General features: G+C 38.5%; 2 protein-coding genes across 3 annotated transcripts in view; one reads left to right on the plus strand and one right to left on the minus strand.

Annotated features, from left to right (window-relative positions):
- The window catches only part of LOC109095012 (sodium-dependent phosphate transporter 2-like), a 34356-nt gene extending 27256 nt beyond the window's left edge, over positions 1 to 7100 (minus strand). The window contains exon 1 of one of the 2 annotated variants that reach the window (XM_042762420.1): positions 6554 to 7100. The gene's annotated coding sequence lies outside the window, so the exon portion shown is untranslated. The remainder of the gene's footprint in view (positions 1 to 6553) is intronic. The other variant, XM_042762419.1, reaches the window with a different exon arrangement.
- Positions 7101 to 9477: 2377 nt separating this feature from the next.
- Positions 9478 to 18187, plus strand: LOC109095009 (testosterone 17-beta-dehydrogenase 3). The gene is made up of 11 exons (XM_019108668.2): positions 9478 to 9629; positions 12132 to 12178; positions 14767 to 14842; positions 14933 to 15040; positions 16071 to 16138; positions 16641 to 16685; positions 17189 to 17223; positions 17314 to 17395; positions 17573 to 17638; positions 17798 to 17947; positions 18052 to 18187. The coding sequence occupies exons 1-11, from the start codon at positions 9479 to 9481 to the stop codon at positions 18145 to 18147; spliced, it is 924 nt and encodes a 307-aa protein (XP_018964213.2). The 5' UTR covers position 9478; the 3' UTR covers positions 18148 to 18187.
- Positions 18188 to 19933: the final 1746 nt, after the last annotated feature.

Consider the following 19933-nt stretch of genomic DNA (forward strand, 5'->3'; position numbering starts at 1 on the left):
CCCTCACTGGAATACGAACAGGAACAAAATGCACACAGACACCCTCTCGAGTGCACACCACTCCTCCACGAGTGCCAAGCAGTAATTTGATATTTTTAGATGGTCTTTGCTGTCTGTGTGGTTCTGGTTGAGTAATAAGTGCTTTGGTGGACGGTTGATGGAAATTATTATTTTAGAGGCTCCCATTCATGTTTCCTAGTTTGAGTGCATTGAAAAGCTTAGGTGTTATGCTGTTAAATGTCATACAACCACACAGCTCGCAGTGTGATAAATGTCCAAATTAAGACCTGTGGTTGGTTAGGAAAGGCCAATGAAAAGGCCTTGTGCTACTAATATACCTACTAATTTATCATTAAAGACCCCATGAAATGGCTTTGATAAGTGCAGTTTTCTGGGTATTTACTCTGAAAGAGGTGAGGCATAACAAAAGGGCTTGTCATTTTTATTTATTTATTTTTTTATATGGCAATGAACCATGATGATGAAGTGTCTAGGTGTCTGGTAACTGTACAGTAATAAATGCAATAAGTCTTATTAAATGGGTAAAATCAATATTAAAGTGGCATTGCAGTGCCAATTTTATATTGTTTACTTAAAAAAAAAAAGTGAAGTTACATGCAACAAACTTCTGTATTAAAACAGGTTGTGTTGCTTCCAGTTTAGGCCTTTTGTGTGTGCTTTGTTAAATATGGCCTGCAAAAGAGATTTCAAAGATGATCATAACCAGTGTCCATCACATAGACAAACTGATATTCAGCAAGTCAATCATAATATAGTTTTTTATAATGTAAATGATTTTATATAGGTTTTATTTGAGATATTTTATTGGATGTATTTGAATTTTAATGTAATACTTTTATTATTTGTATGAAATACTTTTATTACTTTTTCATTTCATGGTGTCTTTAATTCTTAGATAAAAATAATAATAAAAATGTTTTTTTTTTTTCTTCAGCTCTTTTGATGCAAGCTTTATTTCAAACATTCTTGCTTTCACCCTGAAGGAGGGAAGAGCTCTCTTTTTAAAACTTCTGCAAGTCTGCTGGTCACTGTGATATTCTCTCATATTTGCCAATATTATGTTCTAACGGCTCAGTGCCAGTGCCTACAGCAACAAGAGGCAGCCCCTGGCTACTGCCGACCTGTCTTTGTACATTATCCTAACATGCCAAGAGAAATGAGAACTACAGTCACGATGACTTTGGTTACAGACCTTTTATCTCAGTGCATCAGTCAGATTTCTTTTCTCTTTTTTTTTTTCTCACAATTGTGCAATCTCACGCCTAAAAGATTCAGTGACGACAGACACATGATAGAGCTGCACACTATTTACTGACAGGTCTGAAATTTTCACCCATTTCCCCAGTTTGCATGCAGTCCTACAGTGTCATCTGGGACTGGTGCCAGTTGCCGAGGAGTGACAGCCAGACAACAAGCAGCAGCCATGTATTTCCATGTGACTAAAAGAGAAAACAAACCCTCTTCAGTTCTTTACACACACTAAAGTACATACTGGCAAAGAACAAACTTGTTTGATGGTGAGAAGGGCATGTACAGGGTGTTTCCTTTCTTCCTCCAGTTTCCTTAAGTATACAGCAGCAAGGTGAGGCTCTGTGGATTCCTCCAACAAATTTATTGGAGGGCGTATTTAGAGTTACTCAAATCCTAAACAAGAATGTGCAAGAACCCAAAGAACCATGTGCATTTTAGGCATTTCATTTTGTAACAACAAACAAACTCTTAACACCACTTAACCTGGTCATAAATTGAGCCACGGCACTTCTTTTAAAAACCCATTCATCCTCATGATAGCTTAATGGAGTCAATGACTTCACTTCAACATGCAAAACGTTCAACACAATGTTCCATATTCTTAAAAACATTTCAGAATATCGTCCCTATTTCATAAACAATAAGAGACCAATGTGGTCACTTCCTCCCGTTTGTCATGGTTTTTTTTGTTTTGTTTTGTTTAAATGTCTCTTAGGTGGGAATTCAGACACATCGTTCTGCTACAAACAGTGCCATAACCTGTTCCGACATCTTCACAGCACCGTCATGTCCCTTTACAGAGAATTAGTCATTGTGTTTAAAGAGCACCTCCCAGCAGTTCCTCAGACATATCAATGACTTATTGTTCCTTTAGTGCCGCAATGGGCATGGTAAATGGGCAACGTGCCTTTCTTTGAGAATGCCAACCGAAGGGCCGAATGTTGTCGGGGATACACACAAGGCTGTGTTGTGGGTACTGGCATTCAAAGCTCAGAGGGAGCGTATGGAAAGTATTGTGAGAACAGCAACAGGGAACATGGAAGATGGGTAATTCACTCCCGGTATTGTGGAAAACGCAGTCTCATTTTTTAATTAAAGGTATAACTCATCATCATACGATCATACTATCCCTTGGACAAATATATATTTTTTTTTTACTTTATCAGCATCAAAAGATAAAATAAAGGTAAAAATCTAAAATCTTTCAATTTAATATTTGATAGAAATTCAAAACATTTTTGAAATCTTGTGAAGTGTCTTTTCACAGCCTGCTCTGTGCATGTCTGCATAAAATTCAGTGTAAAGATGTATAAAATGTTGTTTAAAAGCCAGATTAAATTATGCCAGCTCTGACCCACTCTGTCCTCAGTATCACAGTATACAGCTATGATTGCTAAACACACTTTTGCCTCCTCCGAATAGTATTTAACTGTGTGTGTGTGTAAAGACACCTAAATGCCACTTCAGAAGTGCTTCTGTGCCATCTTTGCAGTGTAAATTTGCCATAATATTTGACAGAAATCTAAAATTAAAATCTAAAAAAAGTATAATCTCTTAACGTGTCTCCTTTACACAGCTATATTAAGGATTAAATCACGCCTGCTCTAAATCACTTTCAGCCCCTGCTATCACTGTATACACTTGTATTGCATTGTAAATGCCAGCTCTGAGCAGCACTAAACAATCTGTGTAAGGACACTTCAGTGTCACTTCAGAAGTACATCTGTGCCACCTTTGCAGTGTAAATTTGGCATTAGACATAAAATGCTGTGGGGGAAAAGTGACCACCCATAAGATTTTAACTGCCTTTAAAGTTCAGACTGTTTGTTTGATTTGCATTGGTTAATGTTAAATAAGTTTTTCTTAAACTCATAAATCGCAAATTGGCTTGAACCTGACAATCTCTTTTTTCTAGTAAGTTCAACAACTCAGCAAACACTTATCTAATGTAGGCCCGGCTACATAAACACTAAGAGACTGTTGCTGTCTGATCCTATCACAGTATGTACACAAAACACATGCTGCTGCACATGATGCTCTACCATGAAATACTGGTTTTAAGGACATCTCGTCATGTGTCTAGAAACATTCACATACATGATTAATACAGAATCTAATGATCGATTTTTAGGCATTCATTGATTATTATTAGGAAGGAAGTCTAGACACATTCATTTCACACGGTTACACAATCGACCATATTATTTGTCCATTATGGTCTTCAGATTTAACTAATTTAACTGGCCATTTTACCTGAAGCACAAGTTACTTAATATAACATAAAGCATTGATCTGGGATATTGACTTGCCAACACAGCAGCCATGTTATATTCAAGGATACAGAGTTCAACAGTCAGGTTCTAGAAGCAAAAATCCCATTTATTTTCTCTATATGGGAATAGATTTTTAACAATAGCATATAAACCATTAAAGACATGGGGGTTTAGGTTTTGTTAAATCTTCGGTTTTAAACCTGGCCTTTAAAGGTATCTTTCACACTTGTAACTTAAGGCTGGAATACACTACATGATTTTTTCCCTGATTTTCCACTGATTTACGGTCTGGAGAAGTTGACACTAGTTCCTGAAAGGCAGAGTCAGTCCGCAGATTAGAGTTGAACGATTTCATAGAAAATTGTGTAGTGTATGATGGTCACAGACTCTGATTCTATCTAGTCGGAGAATATTAAACATTTCATATTTTCAGCGATTTTAAAACACGTTTTCATTTGTCACGCGACACTCTTAACTGAGAGTGAATCAGTGAATATATTCAAATTCTGAATGGGTTATAGCCTAAAAAGCATGCAAAGAGCATTATATTCAATGTTCAATGTCCTAGAAAGCACAAAAAATTCTGTTATATTCAATGAAGATCTAAACTACTGAAAAATTTGTCTATTATTTACATTGTGTGTACATTTTGTCTGTTCTAATGAGAGGATTCGCGAGTGTGCACAACTGAACAAAAACTCCTGCTTTATGAGCAGTGAATAGATTCTAACGTAAACACCTCTGATTGGCCACTGCGTTCATGAACTAAACAGTAATCAACAGACAATAACGTCTGTCATTGGCTACAAAGGCTCAACACTGCAGAAACCGGTGTTTTCTGCCGCGGAACAGGCTGCGCTCCATACTATGCCCCACCGCATGTCGACATTAATTTTTTTCAATAAAAATTACTCACGTTGTACACAGAGGTAGGCCTGCTATTTATTTTTATGCCTGACGAAAAAAATATGCGGTTCTTCAAAGCTCATAGAAGGATTCAGTGTGTTTTCGCTTTGTCATCTTAATTTGTTAATTTAGTGAAAAATATTTTGTGTAGGCCTGTTTATTTTACTCTATTTATATTATTTTATTCTGTTTTTCTTTATTCTCAGAAGCGCTGCAGGTATATTTTTAATGGGTCACAGACACTCGTCCATCCTATTATTTATTTAATACTTAATATTCGAATTAGGGCTGCGCGATTAATCGAAATTAAAACGCAAAGGCAATAATTTGTGATTAGGCAGAAGCTGCGATTGTCATGCGTATCTTTCGTCATGGGGCGGCAATACCACGACTGAGGTGCCCTTGAGAAAGGCACTGAACCCCCAACTGCTGCCCACTGCTCCGAGTGTGTGTTAACGTTGTGTGTTCACTGCTGTGTGTGTGCACTTTGGGTGGGTTAAATGTAGAGCACGAGTTCTGAGTATGGGTCACCATACTTGGCTGTATGTCACGTCACTTTCAGTTAAAGCACAGTTCTGTGATCAGCAGTAAATCTCCATCCGAAGGCCAGAGGGCGCTCTCACGCTGAAACTCCAAATACTCCCGGCAGAAGAAATCCAGGAAATCTCTATAGCGGTTGCTGAATAAACAGAAGATTTAACTGCTTTCATTAATTCAACGTGACTAATAAACACACGACTATGACAATATAAGGTTTATCTGAGTTCTTCTTATTATAATTTTTATTGTAAAAAATGCAATGCTAATCGACATAGCCTTTATCATTGCTTAGAATACTATAAAATATGTTGCGTGCCTTATTCTTTGCAAGAAGCCACATCATCTCAAAGAAGGATTTATTTCAAACACTCGACTGACTTTATGAAGTGAGTTTGGAGTAAAAAAAGTTATTAAATGTGGTATTTTCACGTGTTTTCAGATGGAACAGCATTTACACAAAGCCATAGTTCACTGACAAGCTACGCAAACAGCTTTCATAATCGCAGAATGATTTCATGATCGTGCGATTAAATCGTCTGAGATTATGAATGCGATTTTGCATATAGCTTTCAGAGAACTACAGCTCTGTGTAATAAATGCAGCTCCATCTGAAATCAAGTGCTGGAGATTACTAACCACAGAACGGCTTCAGCATGACAAACACATTCGATTAATCGTGCAGCCCTAATTCGAATCTTATCAGTTAATTTTCGGATAACGAGCTGCGGGTGTCGGTCCGGAAAACTGACCGAAATGACCATCCCTACTTTTAGCGAAGAATTTCCTTTATTTTCACAAATAAATCAAGGTTTTAATGAAAATATATGCCTCTAAAATAGTGGTATTCGTTGTAGAAATAAATAAAATAAATAACGCAAAGTCTCACTTATTTTTTTGTTTACTTACTTGCAATTAATTACTAAAAGCAAGATCACAGACCCTGTCTGTGGTAGTGAACATTACCACAGCTGTGATTAGGCTACATGTGGCACGACTAAGTTACAGATAATGCTCGCGTGTTATTACTTAACTATGTACTGCAATCATGCGCTACATTTTGTAGATCGTCTAAAAGGAGTTTATAGTAAATATAAGTACTCCTAAGTTACAAACTGCTATAACAGACAATCACGTGTACGTTGTGTCTCTCAAATCACTGCAGCCTGCCCGGTGCTGTTTGTCTCGTCAGGCTCATACCTGCCTAGTCCGACCTCTACTAATATATAAACTCAAATTTACAGCATATCGGCAAAAGCTCTGTCATACTCACAAAACGAACACCATGCTTAATACAAAGCGGTTAACATTAAATACCAGTGGACTCGCAAATATCTGACCCTGAGAAAAAATCACGTAATACTCCCTTAATATACGATTTAAAGACAATATCATCACGCCTCAAAGCCACATGTAGCTGCACGCTAGAGTGTTAACAAAGCAAAGAGCGGGTATTTTCCTATTCCAGAGCGCGTGGTTCTGAACATATCCCCCGTGGCGCGAATCTAATCCATTGACGAATTATCGACGGCATGACAGCGGTCAATGACACAGCTCTTACTCACCGAGAAGAGAATCCAGTCCTCCGGAGAGACTTTAACGTGCTTCGGAGATGCCTCGCTTTAATGGAGCGAATTTCAGCGCGGAGATTCCTAAACGCTCCCTTCAGCTCCGGCGACCATGTTTGTCCTGACTGACTGACTGACTGACTGTTACTGGCGTGCATCCGGGCGCTTGAGGGATCGGGGGGCAGGAGCTTTCCGTGTACGGAGAAAAAATGGGAAAGAACGAGTGGAGAACCCGTCAATGCAACGTCCTGTCCCCCTTCAGCTCAAGTACCAACCAAATGGCTGCGGATTTGAGCAGATGGGCGTTTGTTAGGTTCATTATGGGCTGTTTTAGATACGGCTGTTATAGAAATGTATTGTGGTGGGTGCACGAGGTCATTGTTTGTCTGAGAAAACCTTTAAGGAGGTAATGTTGTCTGGACCACGTGACGACAGATCGATTCTTATCCAGAATGAAGCTTGATTAGGATAAGAATACATTAGGTACCATTACTTTATTTGTAATTTGGATATGTTTTATGTCTCAGAAAGTGGGCAGGTAGTTGACAGCATACGCACTGTTACGTAACAGCATTCGCGCGTTCTCAACACATGCGCACCACACGAGACTAGTGATAGGAAGTCCGACTCTTTTCCGCGTATCGGTTCTTTTAATGATTCATTTGTGTATGGCATATATTACAAACTGTAATGTTCCAATACGGCAGTTTGTTGTAATATTATCTGTGATTCTTCGCATAAAAAACATTCAAGTCATTTAGAACCTAAAAATGTTTTGCATTTTATTAAATACTGTTTTAACATTATTAATATATCTATTCATTTTAATATTTTAAATTATTTATTTTCGTGAATGAGTCGTTCTGACCAGTTTTGTGATTAGAAAGATTCATTGAACAGAATCGACTGGCTAGAGGGATTCGTTTACGAATCGGACACAGCTACACGAGACCGGAGACCCCTTCAGAAGAGCAACAAGACAAGTTCACCGAGTTCTATGTCCTAGACATACATCATAAGAATATTAACATTTAGGAATAATTATTTCGAGGAATAATTATTTTTTCTTTACGACTGAATTACGTGCCATAGGTTTACTCTTATATAGACCTTATACGTAATCAAAGACACGTTATTTCAAAGTGCTGCTATAAGAGATAATTTCTATACGCCAATATAAACTATAGGCATATATATATATAGTGTCCATTTAAATATTTAAATGCATTTAAATGACTCTAGGGCTTGATAGTTGTATTGAGATTTTTCGTCCAAGTTCATTTAAGAGGAAAAATCCCAAACTTGGTCAACAGCTCCCTCTGCTGTTTCATGCCCACATGATTTAGTACGACGTATTGGATGCCTGGCCAGCAAAAATCTATTACATTAAAATAAATAATAATGATAATAATTCCACACTCCATCTTACAAATAACCTCCAGCTTGGACCATACAACAAACCGGTTACTAAAGAATGAGTAATAAGGGAGAAAACACTTCAAGCTGTTCTTGAGTGAGCAAGCAAAGCCCTTCTATGAAACTTGTTAAGCTGCAGAGCTATTCTTCAGTAAACACATGAATGAGTTTTACATTTGAGTCTTCTCGCGTAATTTATCTTACCTTTCTGGCAATTAATAGATAATGGAAGTAACACGTTTTATACGTTGGGCTGTAGGGCATGATTTTTTTAACCACTAGATAGCGCTGGAGCTGCTGAAATACTGTCAGTCCCTGATACCAGAGACACTGCAGTGCAAGACAAATGGCCAGCAGGGCTCATGACAGCAAGAGAATGATATTTAGTTTGATGATGAAATAAAGAGCGAATGCTGACTTTTTCACAAGCTTGATAACTGTAAGAGCACAATGTCAACAAATAAGGTAAGCAGTGCACATTTACAGTAAATCATGTTGCAAAAGCTGTCAATCATTCATTACCTTTCTGTCTTCCCATGAAAAAGGTAAGTGTGGATACAAATAGGTGAGTCTGGATGTTCTTACTGATAAATTATCAATAGAATATCACCCTTCACCTTATCATCACCCAGATTTGAATTCACAAACTGTAAAATCCTTTTGATTAAACATGCCTTATTACTGTAACATGAGTAGATGTATTCTTAAATCAATAATTAATACATTTGTACAATACAGCCGAAGCTAAAACCATAAAAAAATTGTTACTTGAAATAAAATAAACATTAACTAAAAATAAAATATATATATATAAAACTTTTTTTAATTCAGTTGCGTAGGCAGTATTTCTCATTGCAATTGAATTTAACTTAATAAAATAAGTTAAACTAAAATGAAACCTATATAGAAAAAAAATAACTGAAAATTTACAAGATAAAAAATAGTTCTAAAAGAGCAGCCAGGTATAGTAAATAGTTTATAGTTTATCAGAGAGTTTAACAGCTTGGGACAATAGTCATAAGTCCACTTTTAGGTTTGACAGTTGGTGTTTTGGGCAGCCTTTAGTTAAATGATATGCCTGATTTGGCTGGATTAGCGACAATATTGCCAAAGTATTGCAGGGACAACACCATAAAGACATTTAAAATCAGTTCTGTAAGATCAAGGTAGCAGTGAAAGGATCTAAGTGCTGAAATGTGATTCCTCAGTCCAGAATGAGCCTACATTCTGTGACACAAGGTAAGTCACTTAAATTCCCTCCACTCTGATTTGGATAACAAGGTGAACTTACTCACAATAAATGCCACAACAGTCACAAAAAATGAGGAATGTGAATTCTATCCTGGTGAGAATGGGCAGAGAAGATTCTGATTGGCTGAGGGAGCTGTCAGCACTGGGTTTTGAAGCTTGTGGTCAGATTAAATAAGAGAATGAGAGAACCGTGGCAGTAAAAAGAGGGGCTAAGATAGCAGGAAGGACTCACTTTTGGGGTTTATTATAGGCTTCATGACGCTCATTGAGATTATCTTCGTCTTGACTGGGACTTGTGCTGTCCTGGTTTTTGGAGGGAAATTAGTATGCCTGCTTATGATGCTTGTCCCGAAGCTCTTCTGTCCTCTTCCTGAGTCTTTTTTCACCACTCTGGGGAAATGGGCAGGTGAGAAACACCAGCATTTTAAATTTTATTTCCTGTATTTTTGTGTTGAGCATGCATTTTCTATATAAACCAGCCTTTTTATACTTGAAAGATTTTTGCAAAAAAAATAAATAAATAAATAAATAAATAATAACTCAATTTAGATAATTAGTTTGAAAGTTTAAAATTAGTTAACAGTTAGAAATGTCATGATTTAAGCATTTTAGAAAATGCAAGGTTTAATATATCTTCTGAAGTGACCCCCTGCTGTACCTTGAAGGAACCCTGGTTGAGAACAGTGGATTTAAAGCATGAGAATTAAAGAGAGTGAACCATGTAGCCCTCCTACAAACCATCACTGCCTTGGTTTTGGCCCAGGATTAAGGTTCTCATCTTACTTTAAATTGTCCCTTACAAAATGTCTTGCCTTCCTTAACAGCACTTTTATTGTTGGTAAAAGAGACACCATCCTTATGGCTTTCTTGAATTCCTACCGTGTATAGAAGTTCAGCAAAAAAAAAAAAAAAAAAAAATACAATTCCAGCCACTTTTTCCCAAGCTTTCTTTCCATTCCGGCACTGAGAGTAACAGAGAACAAAAGGCAATTAGAACAGTATGTTCCAGGACATTATCACAATTTTTTTAAAGATTCTTGACTTTGAATGGTTGTTCCTGCTCATTTGAAATCAAATTAGCATTACTTTTTCTCTCCTTCTGCAACTATTCTTTCACTTCAAGGCTTTGAAATGTTCTTCCTGGTATGTGTCTGTGTGTGAGGGAGAGAGAGAGATCGTGCATTACAATGTCCCTTTGCAGGGGGGTGTTTTCTAGTATGTTTAGACACAATACATCTGCTATTCCTTTCACTTTAAATAAATAATCATGAGAGTTCTGCAAGTTGTTGTGCGCATTGGTTCAGCCTGTTTGAGTGCATGATTAAATGCTGTAAGATTTGCATTCATATATATTAGAAACAGATTAGAATGGTTTTTAAAGGATCATGTGACACTGAAGACTGGAATAATGGCTGCTTAAAAAAACTTTGCAATCACAACAATATTTATAATTAAATAAATGAATAAATATTTAGTTATAAAAGACATATGCATAGAAATATGTTTGTTTTGAGTTTAATAATATAAGTTATGTTTCAATACAATTCAAGTCATATTAATATATAAAACACAGGTAACACAATAAGGTCCAATTCATTTACTAACAATGAGCAATACATTTCTTACAGAATTTATCCCAGAGAGCTTTTGACTGCTTTGCCATCCATAGTTGATTGTTTGCTTCAGTTGCACTACCAAGGACTGAAATGCTCCAGGAAAGCTCTTTTCATGCTGAGCTCATCAAAATGATCACAGCTGAAAGTCAAATGGCATTGTGTGAGAAGATGATTAAACCTGATTGAGTTTACAAGTAATTTTTTAGGAGGGGGTGATCCTTTTTCCAACTCAAGTGATTCTGGGTTTTCTTTTTTTTTTTCTTTTTTTTTCGTTTGTTTGTTTTTTTCTGACATGTTGGAGTTAGATCTTGCACTTGGATGTTATAAGTTGCACTGAGTAAATACACCTGGATAAAACAAAAACTGTGTCCGTCTTCAATTAATGTGATTATTTTAAAGGGGGTGATTATTTTCTATATCCACTGTAATTAATAATATATTTTATTTATTAACATTATTTATTTATTACAATTATACTTATATAATACATAATAAAAACTGAGGCAAGCCAACTAAATACTGAATTGTTCACATTTGACACATTCAAAATATTTCACTTATCTGAGATTTCACTGAGATTGTAAAGCAGGGTACTACTTGTACTTCTTGTACACCAAGAACATTGACACAAAGAAAGAATGAAAGCATGGGAAACGAGAAAGAAAGACACAAAAAAGCCATTTCCCACACAGAGGACAACACATACTTTAGTTCAAACCTTTCTAGTCTGCAAAAGTAATGAAAGCATGAAGGTAATCACATCTTACATAATTTCCTCTGTTTTATATACTGGTCATCCCACTAGCCCTCCAGCACCACTTTTCTTCCCACACCAATGTGAACTGCTCAGATGGACTATCAGTGGTGGAGAGAAGATGACTTTTCACACATATGCACCACCCATGCTCCCTGTTTGTTTAGTGAATTGGTGGGTACACACAGTCTGTTCAAGAACATGTTATTAAAACAAACAGACACTGACTGGCTTTCATCTGAAGTGTGTGAGATTCTCAAAGAGAGTGACAGGAAACAGACTATCATGCTCTGAATACCACTTGATGCAAATGCTTATTTTTTTGTAATAAAAATGTAAATTATGTGCAGGTTATAGTTATTTACATTGTAAATATATATATAATAATAATAATATTTTTTAAATGATATTTCTCAGCTTAAATAGTCAATCACATTTGTTCACAATTTCTGAATTAGAAACAGAGAATATCAAATTATCATTCATACCTTCCAGTTTATGATTTTAAGTCTAATACTGAATATTTCCCCTGTTTCAGTGGTCACTGGAGGGTCAGATGGAATAGGCAGAGCATATGCAGAAGAGGTAACAAGATAACCACCTTGTGAAAACTGTGATTTGCTATGACAATATGGATATTAGATTAGATTTTAGATTAGTTCAATAATTAAAAAGTATAAGATTAAAAAGTAACAGTAAAATTTATATTTTTATTCAGCAAAGAAGCATTAAATTGATCAAAATTTGCAGTAAAGACATTTATAACGTTATAAAATATTTATATTTCAAGTAAATACTGTTTTTTTTTTACTTTGACTCTTCAAAGAAATCTGAAAAATGTATCCTGGTTCCCTTTCGAACGTTCACTTCACTTTGTATCTATTTATGGGGAAAATTCCTGTTTTACTCTGTATTGAAGCCTGATGTGTTCACATTTGTGTTGCTGCACAAACCAATGGCGCTTTAGTCCACCAGAAGGGGCTGAGCAGACCTGTATATAAGTTGGCTTGCTACGCTATTCATCAGATCATTCTCCTTCACCGACGAGGATCATCTCTACGCTGACTCTGGAAGAAGCCAAGAAGCTTAGGAAGAAGAAGCTCCAGCTCTGCTCACCGCCGTCGAATAAATTTCTCAATCGCATTTGTTTGCGCCATGATTGTGGCTTATGCAGGCACCCCTTGCGTGAGACGGAGGGGTACAGTGACTGCGTCAACTGTCTCTGCATTGCCCACGCAGAGGCTGTGCTCACTGAAGGCTCATGCTCCCTTTGCGAGCGTATGAGTCTTTCCAGTCTCCGCTCGTGGTTCGCCTTTTTCCATGAAGGCAGTCCCCCTGGCTCAGCCCTCCCGTTTCCATTCTCTCTTAAGAGAAAAAAACAGCAGGGCAGCGAGTCCTTCTCAGCAGGCTTGAGTGGTGTCATGTCGGCTCAGCGCCCGCGTCCTCTCACCTCGGGGTGTGTTTCACACAGGAAGACCAGCACCCCTCTTCGGTTGTAAATGGCTTGGTCTCATTGGGTGCGTCTGAACAGGACATCATCATTGAGGATGTTATCACCATCCTTGATACAGAAGAGTGGGAAGTGGGAAGTCCCTTACCCCTCTCAAGCTCTGAGGCTGAAGCCAGAAGCCGAACTCATCCACATCCTGTCAAATGTGGTGGAGGATCTAGGCCTCGAGTGGTACCTGCCGGGAAGCTGTCAACAATCCTCTCACCAATGCCCTGCCCCGTTCTTGCCTGGAGTTCATGATGAGCTCACCAAGACATGGCGTGCCCCCTAGTCGGCCAGAGTAAATCCCTCTATAGCAGCAACTCTCACCAACGTTAACAGCACTGACGACAAGGGATACAGCAAGCTCCCTCCTCTGGAGGAAGCGGTTGCAGCTCATTTGTGCCCGCCATCTGTCCTCACACTGAAGGCCCATGGAGCGCATCCCACTAAGCCCTGCAGGACCACCTCGGTGCTCACTGAAGGGTGTTATGGGGTTTGCTGCAGGGCCGGGTCGGCGCTGCAAACAATGGCGGTTCACCAGGTGTTTCAAGCCAAGCTTCTCCGCAGCATAGACGAGTCTGGAAAAGAACAAGGAGGCTTTCAAAGAGCTGCGCACAGCTCTGCATGCCATGAAAGCAACAGTGCAGGCGAACAGCAAGAACAGTGCTCACCTATACGCATTTCCCCCAATCACCCTGATTCTACAGGTCATCAGGCAGGTCAGGGAGACCAAGTGCTCTCTCCTCCTAGTGGCCCCACTCTTGAGGAACCAGCTCCCAGTGAGAGTAAGCAATATAATTTTGGAGGCAAGAGCGCCGTCTTCAAGATGGCTTTACAGCCAAAAATGGTCGGTCTTCCTTAACTGGTGTTCTGCACGGAGTTTGGTTCCGATATCATGTGACGTGTCCCACGTGCTAACTTTTTTGCAAGAGCTGCTGGATAATAAAGGACTGCCAGCCACAAAGCAGTGACTTTCTTGCTGAATTGTTGATGCGATAGCCCTGGCTTACGCATCAGAAGGTTTGCATTGCCCTATAGGTTTGAGGGCCCATTCTACAAGAGGGATGGCGTCCTCCTGGGCGTGGTCTAGCGGAATATCTATTGGTGAGATCTGTGTACCCGCCGGCTGGTCGTCACCATCCACATTTGCCAGATTTTATAACTTAGACATCCTTGCTCTGCAGGCTCAAGTTCTGTCTGTTTTGATGTTCCACTCTTCTCTTTGGGCAAAGTGGTAATATTAGAGCTCTCAGATACCAGCTTGGGGTGCAATGTGCTCAGGTTTTCAGGGGTCCTTGTTAGTGCTCCGAGACAGGGCTCGCAGAGCAGTATATCCTGTATCTGCTCATAGCACGGCGTGATTGAACGTGTTCCCCATACACACAATGTGAAGTGAATGTATTGGCTCCACCCCTTCTGGCGGGCTAAAGTGCCACTGGTTTGTGCAGCTACACAAATGTGAACAAATCAGGCTTCAGTACAGAGTAAAACAGGAGTTTTCCCCATACATACACACAACGCTCGTTCACTTATCTCAGGGAACCAAGGTTACGTCAATAACCGGAGCGTTTCCACAAAAATATTAACCAGCACAACTGTTTTCAACATTAAAGTAAGAAATACATCAGCTCGTGTCTAGTATTAGACTAGACTGATTTGGTTAAACTGTCTTTCTCTGCAGCTTTCAAAACTAGGTATGAGTGTGATTATCATCAGCAGAAATCAAGAGAAGCTTGACAGAGCAGCAAGGAAGCTCGGTAAAGCATTTACTGCTGGAATTTCAGTTTCTCGACTTGTCTGTAGTCTTAGAGCTCAGTTTCACCAGCGTTCTTTTCTTGTTCTGACAGAGCTCACTACAGGACAGGAAGTCAAAGTAATAGCTGCTGACTTCACCAAAGATGATATATATGGACACATTCAAGAAAACACTAAGGGTTTGGATATTGGTATTTTAGGTCAGCATCAGATATCTCAATGTGTCAAAGTATTTATTTAAAGGGTTAGTTCACCTAAAAATTAAATATTAGCCTATAAATCACTCTCAAATCATCCTAGGTGATGAATCCAGTTGGAGTTATATTAAAAATTGTCTTTGATCTTCCAAGCTGTTTCATGGCACTCAGCGGGTGTTGCATGCATCAGTCCAAAAGAAGTTAAATAAAAAGCACCCATCCATTAAAAAAAAAGTGTCTCACATGGCTCCGGGGGGTGAACAAAGGTGTTCTGTAGTGAATCGATGCATTTTTGTATATCCATATTCAAAACGTAATAATCACTTTAATGTAGCTTGCGCCAACAGTTGTACACGGAAGCATCTCTGGGCTGATGACGTATGAGGTCAGCAGTGCGCATGCGCCAGTGAGTCTCGAGAAACCAACGTTTGTTAACAGGAGCAAAGGAAACAAGTTTCCTTACTTTAGCAAAGGAAAACCAGTCTCCTCTTGGCTTATATCGAAATCCTCTGACATTCTTCTTAGTGACCGTTGTTTTGTTTTGATCTCTCCACTGTGCTTCTGCGTGCGTCACTTCTGAGCAGCGCATGCGCAAAGCCGACCACCATACGTCATCCACCCGGGACTGCTTCCGTGTACAACAGTGAGTGCAAGCTACATTAAAGTGATTATTACGTTTTGAACATGGATATTTTTCTTACAAAAACGCATCGATTCGCTACAGAAGGCCTTTGTTCACCCCTGGAGCCGTGGGAGACACTTTTTTTTATGGATGGGCGATTTTTATTTAACTTCTTTTGGACTGATGTATGCAACACCCGCTGAGTGCCATGAAACAGCTTGAAAGATCAAAGACAATTTTTTATATAACTCCAACTGGATTCGTCTGAAAGAAGAAAGTCATATACACCTAGGATGACTTGAGGGTGAGTAATTTATGGGCTAATTTTCATTTTTGGTTGAACTAACCTTTTAAAGTTCTAACATGTTCAACAGTGCTAATCCAGTGTGTTATACTTTACTTTAAACACAGTGAACAATGTCGGGATTCTGCCCAGCCAAATACCCTGCAAGCTACTTGAAACCTCTGACTTAGAAGAAGTGAGGTCACCAATGGTTCATACAGTCATTGCTAATGCTTTTAATATTATAAATCCTATAAAGAATATGCTACTGCCAGCTCTCATTAATGAAGTAGTAGTCTTTGAAAATAATTTTAGGTATTACATACTGTAGTAATAGAAAATTACCCATAATAACTACATTGAAAAATTAAAAAAAAATATCACAAATATCAGTAATGGAATTCCATCAAGAAAAACTTAAAAATAAAGGTCCTTATTTTTTATTTTTTTTATTTTTTTACTGATGCAAAGAACTGTTTAGTTAAATGTTTTTAAAATAACCATTTATTTCTTGTGAAAAAAAAAAAATAATCTGAAGAAAGTTTTGTGCATTGCAAAGGACCCAATGGATTTTAAAGGTTCTTCTTGGAATCATAGATGCCAATAAAGAACCTTTATTTTTAAGACTGAATTGTTGTAGTTTTGGAGTGTTTATCACATATTGTCACTTATATGTTTCATGTTGTGGCCTCTCCTAGAGAATACATGATGTTATCAACTGCAATGTAAAAGCCATGGTTAAGGTGAGTACAAGCAAACAGAGCCTTACCACTCACCATATACATTCAAATGAGGCAGTGGTTATAATTGCTAGTGGTTAGCAATTATTCTAATTGCAAAGAATAAAATGCAACTAATTATTTAATTATGTATGATTAGCAAAAATAAACTGTTTGACTTTTAAAAGTTGGGGAGAAGACTCTTGTTATCAGGAAAATAAACCTTTCCATCAAAGGTCATGCATCCGATCAAACAAATTTTGCTAAATTTTCTTGCTAAGTCTGTTGTGTTAATAATTTTGCATATTTGTAAGGGCCTATAGAGTTCATCGTAATATTAACAGATTTCAATCTCTGAATTTTTTGTTATTATTATTATTGTTATTATCTTATGAAATTTTAGATAATAAACCATTTTGAATCACCACTTGATGTCAAATATAAAATCCTAAAGAAAAGCCAGTTGAGAACCATTGGTTCTGAGAAAGAGATTCAATAATGTACTCACATCGTTTTTACGTATTCAGATGTGCAGAATTGTGCTACCAGGGATGCAGCAAAGGTTTGGCCTTCTCTGTTCAATAGTTTTCTCATGATTGTTCATACAAATTTTAACAAATGACCGGCACACTGACCATATGTATTTCCTTAGAGGAAGAGGAGTGATTCTGAATGTGTCCTCTGGAATAGCCAAAATACCCTGCCCCATTTACACCCTGTATGCTGCATCCAAGGTAAATTTAACAAGACATCTACACAAAGTTGAAACATTCTATCTTTTTCTGCAATTCAAATAACATTCTGCACTGTACTGGCAATGTCAACATATCAAATAAATAAATAAATATATAAATATATATATCTTATATATTTTTATAAATATATAAATAAATATATCTTCTCATCTACAGGTTTTTGTTGAGAGATTTTCACAGGGTCTTCAAGCAGAATATAAATCCAAGGGAATTATTATTCAGGTGAGTAAAAAAATGCCTGCGAAAGAATGCTAGTTATTTTGCTCTCTTTACCATCCAGAACTTAGCCATAAATTAGGTAATTAATGTTTTGTGTGTATTAAATGTACATAGAGTAAGATATCAATGTCCTCATTCCCAAATAGTTATTTTTTTTCTTAGACGGTGGCTCCATTTGGGGTTTCAACACCAATGACAGGACATCAGAAGCCAGATATGGTCACATTCACACCTGAGGAGTTTGCAAGGAGCTCACTGAAGTATCTAAAAGTTGGTGACCAAACATATGGCAGTGTCACTCATACCATACTGGTAATGACCTCAATGAGTGGTAATGAATGCAACTGACTTGCTCTACTAATAAATATTTAATATAATTAGGTATTGTGCCTGACCAACGTGTAATTGATCTGTAGGGCGGGATTGTGCAGTCCATTCCCACCTGGGTCCTGCAGAGCAAAGCATTTCAGCATCATTTCAGGGAATATGTGAAGGAGAGGGTCAGAAGCTGAGAGTTGTCATTCTCTTAGTGTGTGTATGTATATATATATATATATACACTGCTCAAAAAGATTAAAGGAACACTTTGAAAACACATCAGATCTCAGTGGAGAAAAATATCACGCAGGATATCTATACTGAAATGGACTGGGTAATTTGTTAGGAATGAAAAGATGCCAAATTGTTTAATGGAAATGAAAATTATTAACCTACAAAGGGCTGAATTCAAAGACACTCAAAATTAAAGTGAAAAAATGATGCAGCAGGCTAGTCCATTAAGCTGAAATTTCATTGCAGCAACTCAAAATGGTACTCAGTAGTTTGTATGGCCCCCACGTGCGTGTATGCATGCCTGACAACGTCAGAGCACGCTCCTAATGAGATGAAGGATGGTGTCCTGGGGTATTCCCTCCCAGATCTGGACCAGGGCATTACTGAGCTCCTGGACAGTCTGAGGTGCAACCTGGCGATGTCAGATGAACCAAAACATAATGTCCCAGAAGTGTTCTATTGCATTTAGGTCAGGCAAGCGTGGGGGACATTCAATAGTATCAATTCCTTCATTCTCCTGGAACTGACTGCATACTCTCGCCACATGAGGCCGGGCATTGTCGTGCACCAGGAGGAACAAGGACCCAATGCACCAGCGTAGGGTCTGACAACGGGTCCAAGGATTCCATCCAGATACCTAATGGCAGTAAGTGTGCCATTGTCTAGCCTGTAGAGGTCTCTGTGTTCCTCCATGGATATGCCTTCCCAGACCATCACGGACCCACCACCAAAACGGTCATGCTGAACAATGTTACAGGCAGCATAACATTCTCAACCGCTTTTCCAGACCCTTTTACATCTGTCACACGTGCTCAGGGTGAACCTGCTCTCATCTGTGAAAAGCACAGAGCACCAGAGGCGGACCTGCCAATTCTGGTGTTCAATGGCAAATGCCAGTCAAGCTACACGGTGCCAGGCAGTGAGCACAGAGCCCACTAGAGGACGTCAGGCCCTCAGGCCACCCTCATGAAGTCTGTTTCTGATTGTTTTCTCAGAGGCATTCACACCAGTGGCCTGCTGGAGGTCATTTTTGTAGGGCTCTGGCAGTGCTCATCCTGTTCCTCCTTGCACACAAAGAAGCAGATACAGGTCCTGCTGATGGGTTAAGGACCTTCTACTGCCCTGTCCAGCTCTCCTAGAGTAACTGCCTGTCTCCTGGAATCTCCTACATGCTCTTGAGACTGTGCTGGGAGACACAGCAAACCTTCTGGCAATGGGACATATTGATGCGCCATCCTGGAGGAGTTGGACTGCCTGTGCAACCTTTGTAGGTTCCAAGTATCGCCTCATGCTACCAGTAGTGAGACTGACCCTAGCCAAATGCAAAACTAGGGAAAAACAATCTGAAAAGATGAGTAGGGAAAAAAATGTCAGTGGCCTCCACCTGTAAAACCATTTCTGTTTTGGGGGTTTTCTAATGGTTGCTCATCTAGTGCACCTGTTGTTAATTTTATTAACACCAAAGCAGCTGAAATGAAATTAACAAACCCCCTCTGCTACGTAACTGACCAGATCAATATCCCAGAAGTTTAATTTACGTGATGCTATACTCTGATTAATAAGTGTTCCTTTAATTTTTTTGAGCAGTGTATATATATATATTTATATATATATACACACACACACACACACACACACACACACACATATATATATATATATATGGTATTGAACATTTGATACTTAAACACCACAACTGTTGTGTTTGTTTGCACTAATTATGACAATGCTCTATTTCAAAAATAT

Source organism: Cyprinus carpio, chromosome A8 (genome assembly GCF_018340385.1).
Source record: "Cyprinus carpio isolate SPL01 chromosome A8, ASM1834038v1, whole genome shotgun sequence".
Classification (NCBI taxonomy): Eukaryota; Metazoa; Chordata; class Actinopteri; order Cypriniformes; family Cyprinidae; genus Cyprinus; species Cyprinus carpio.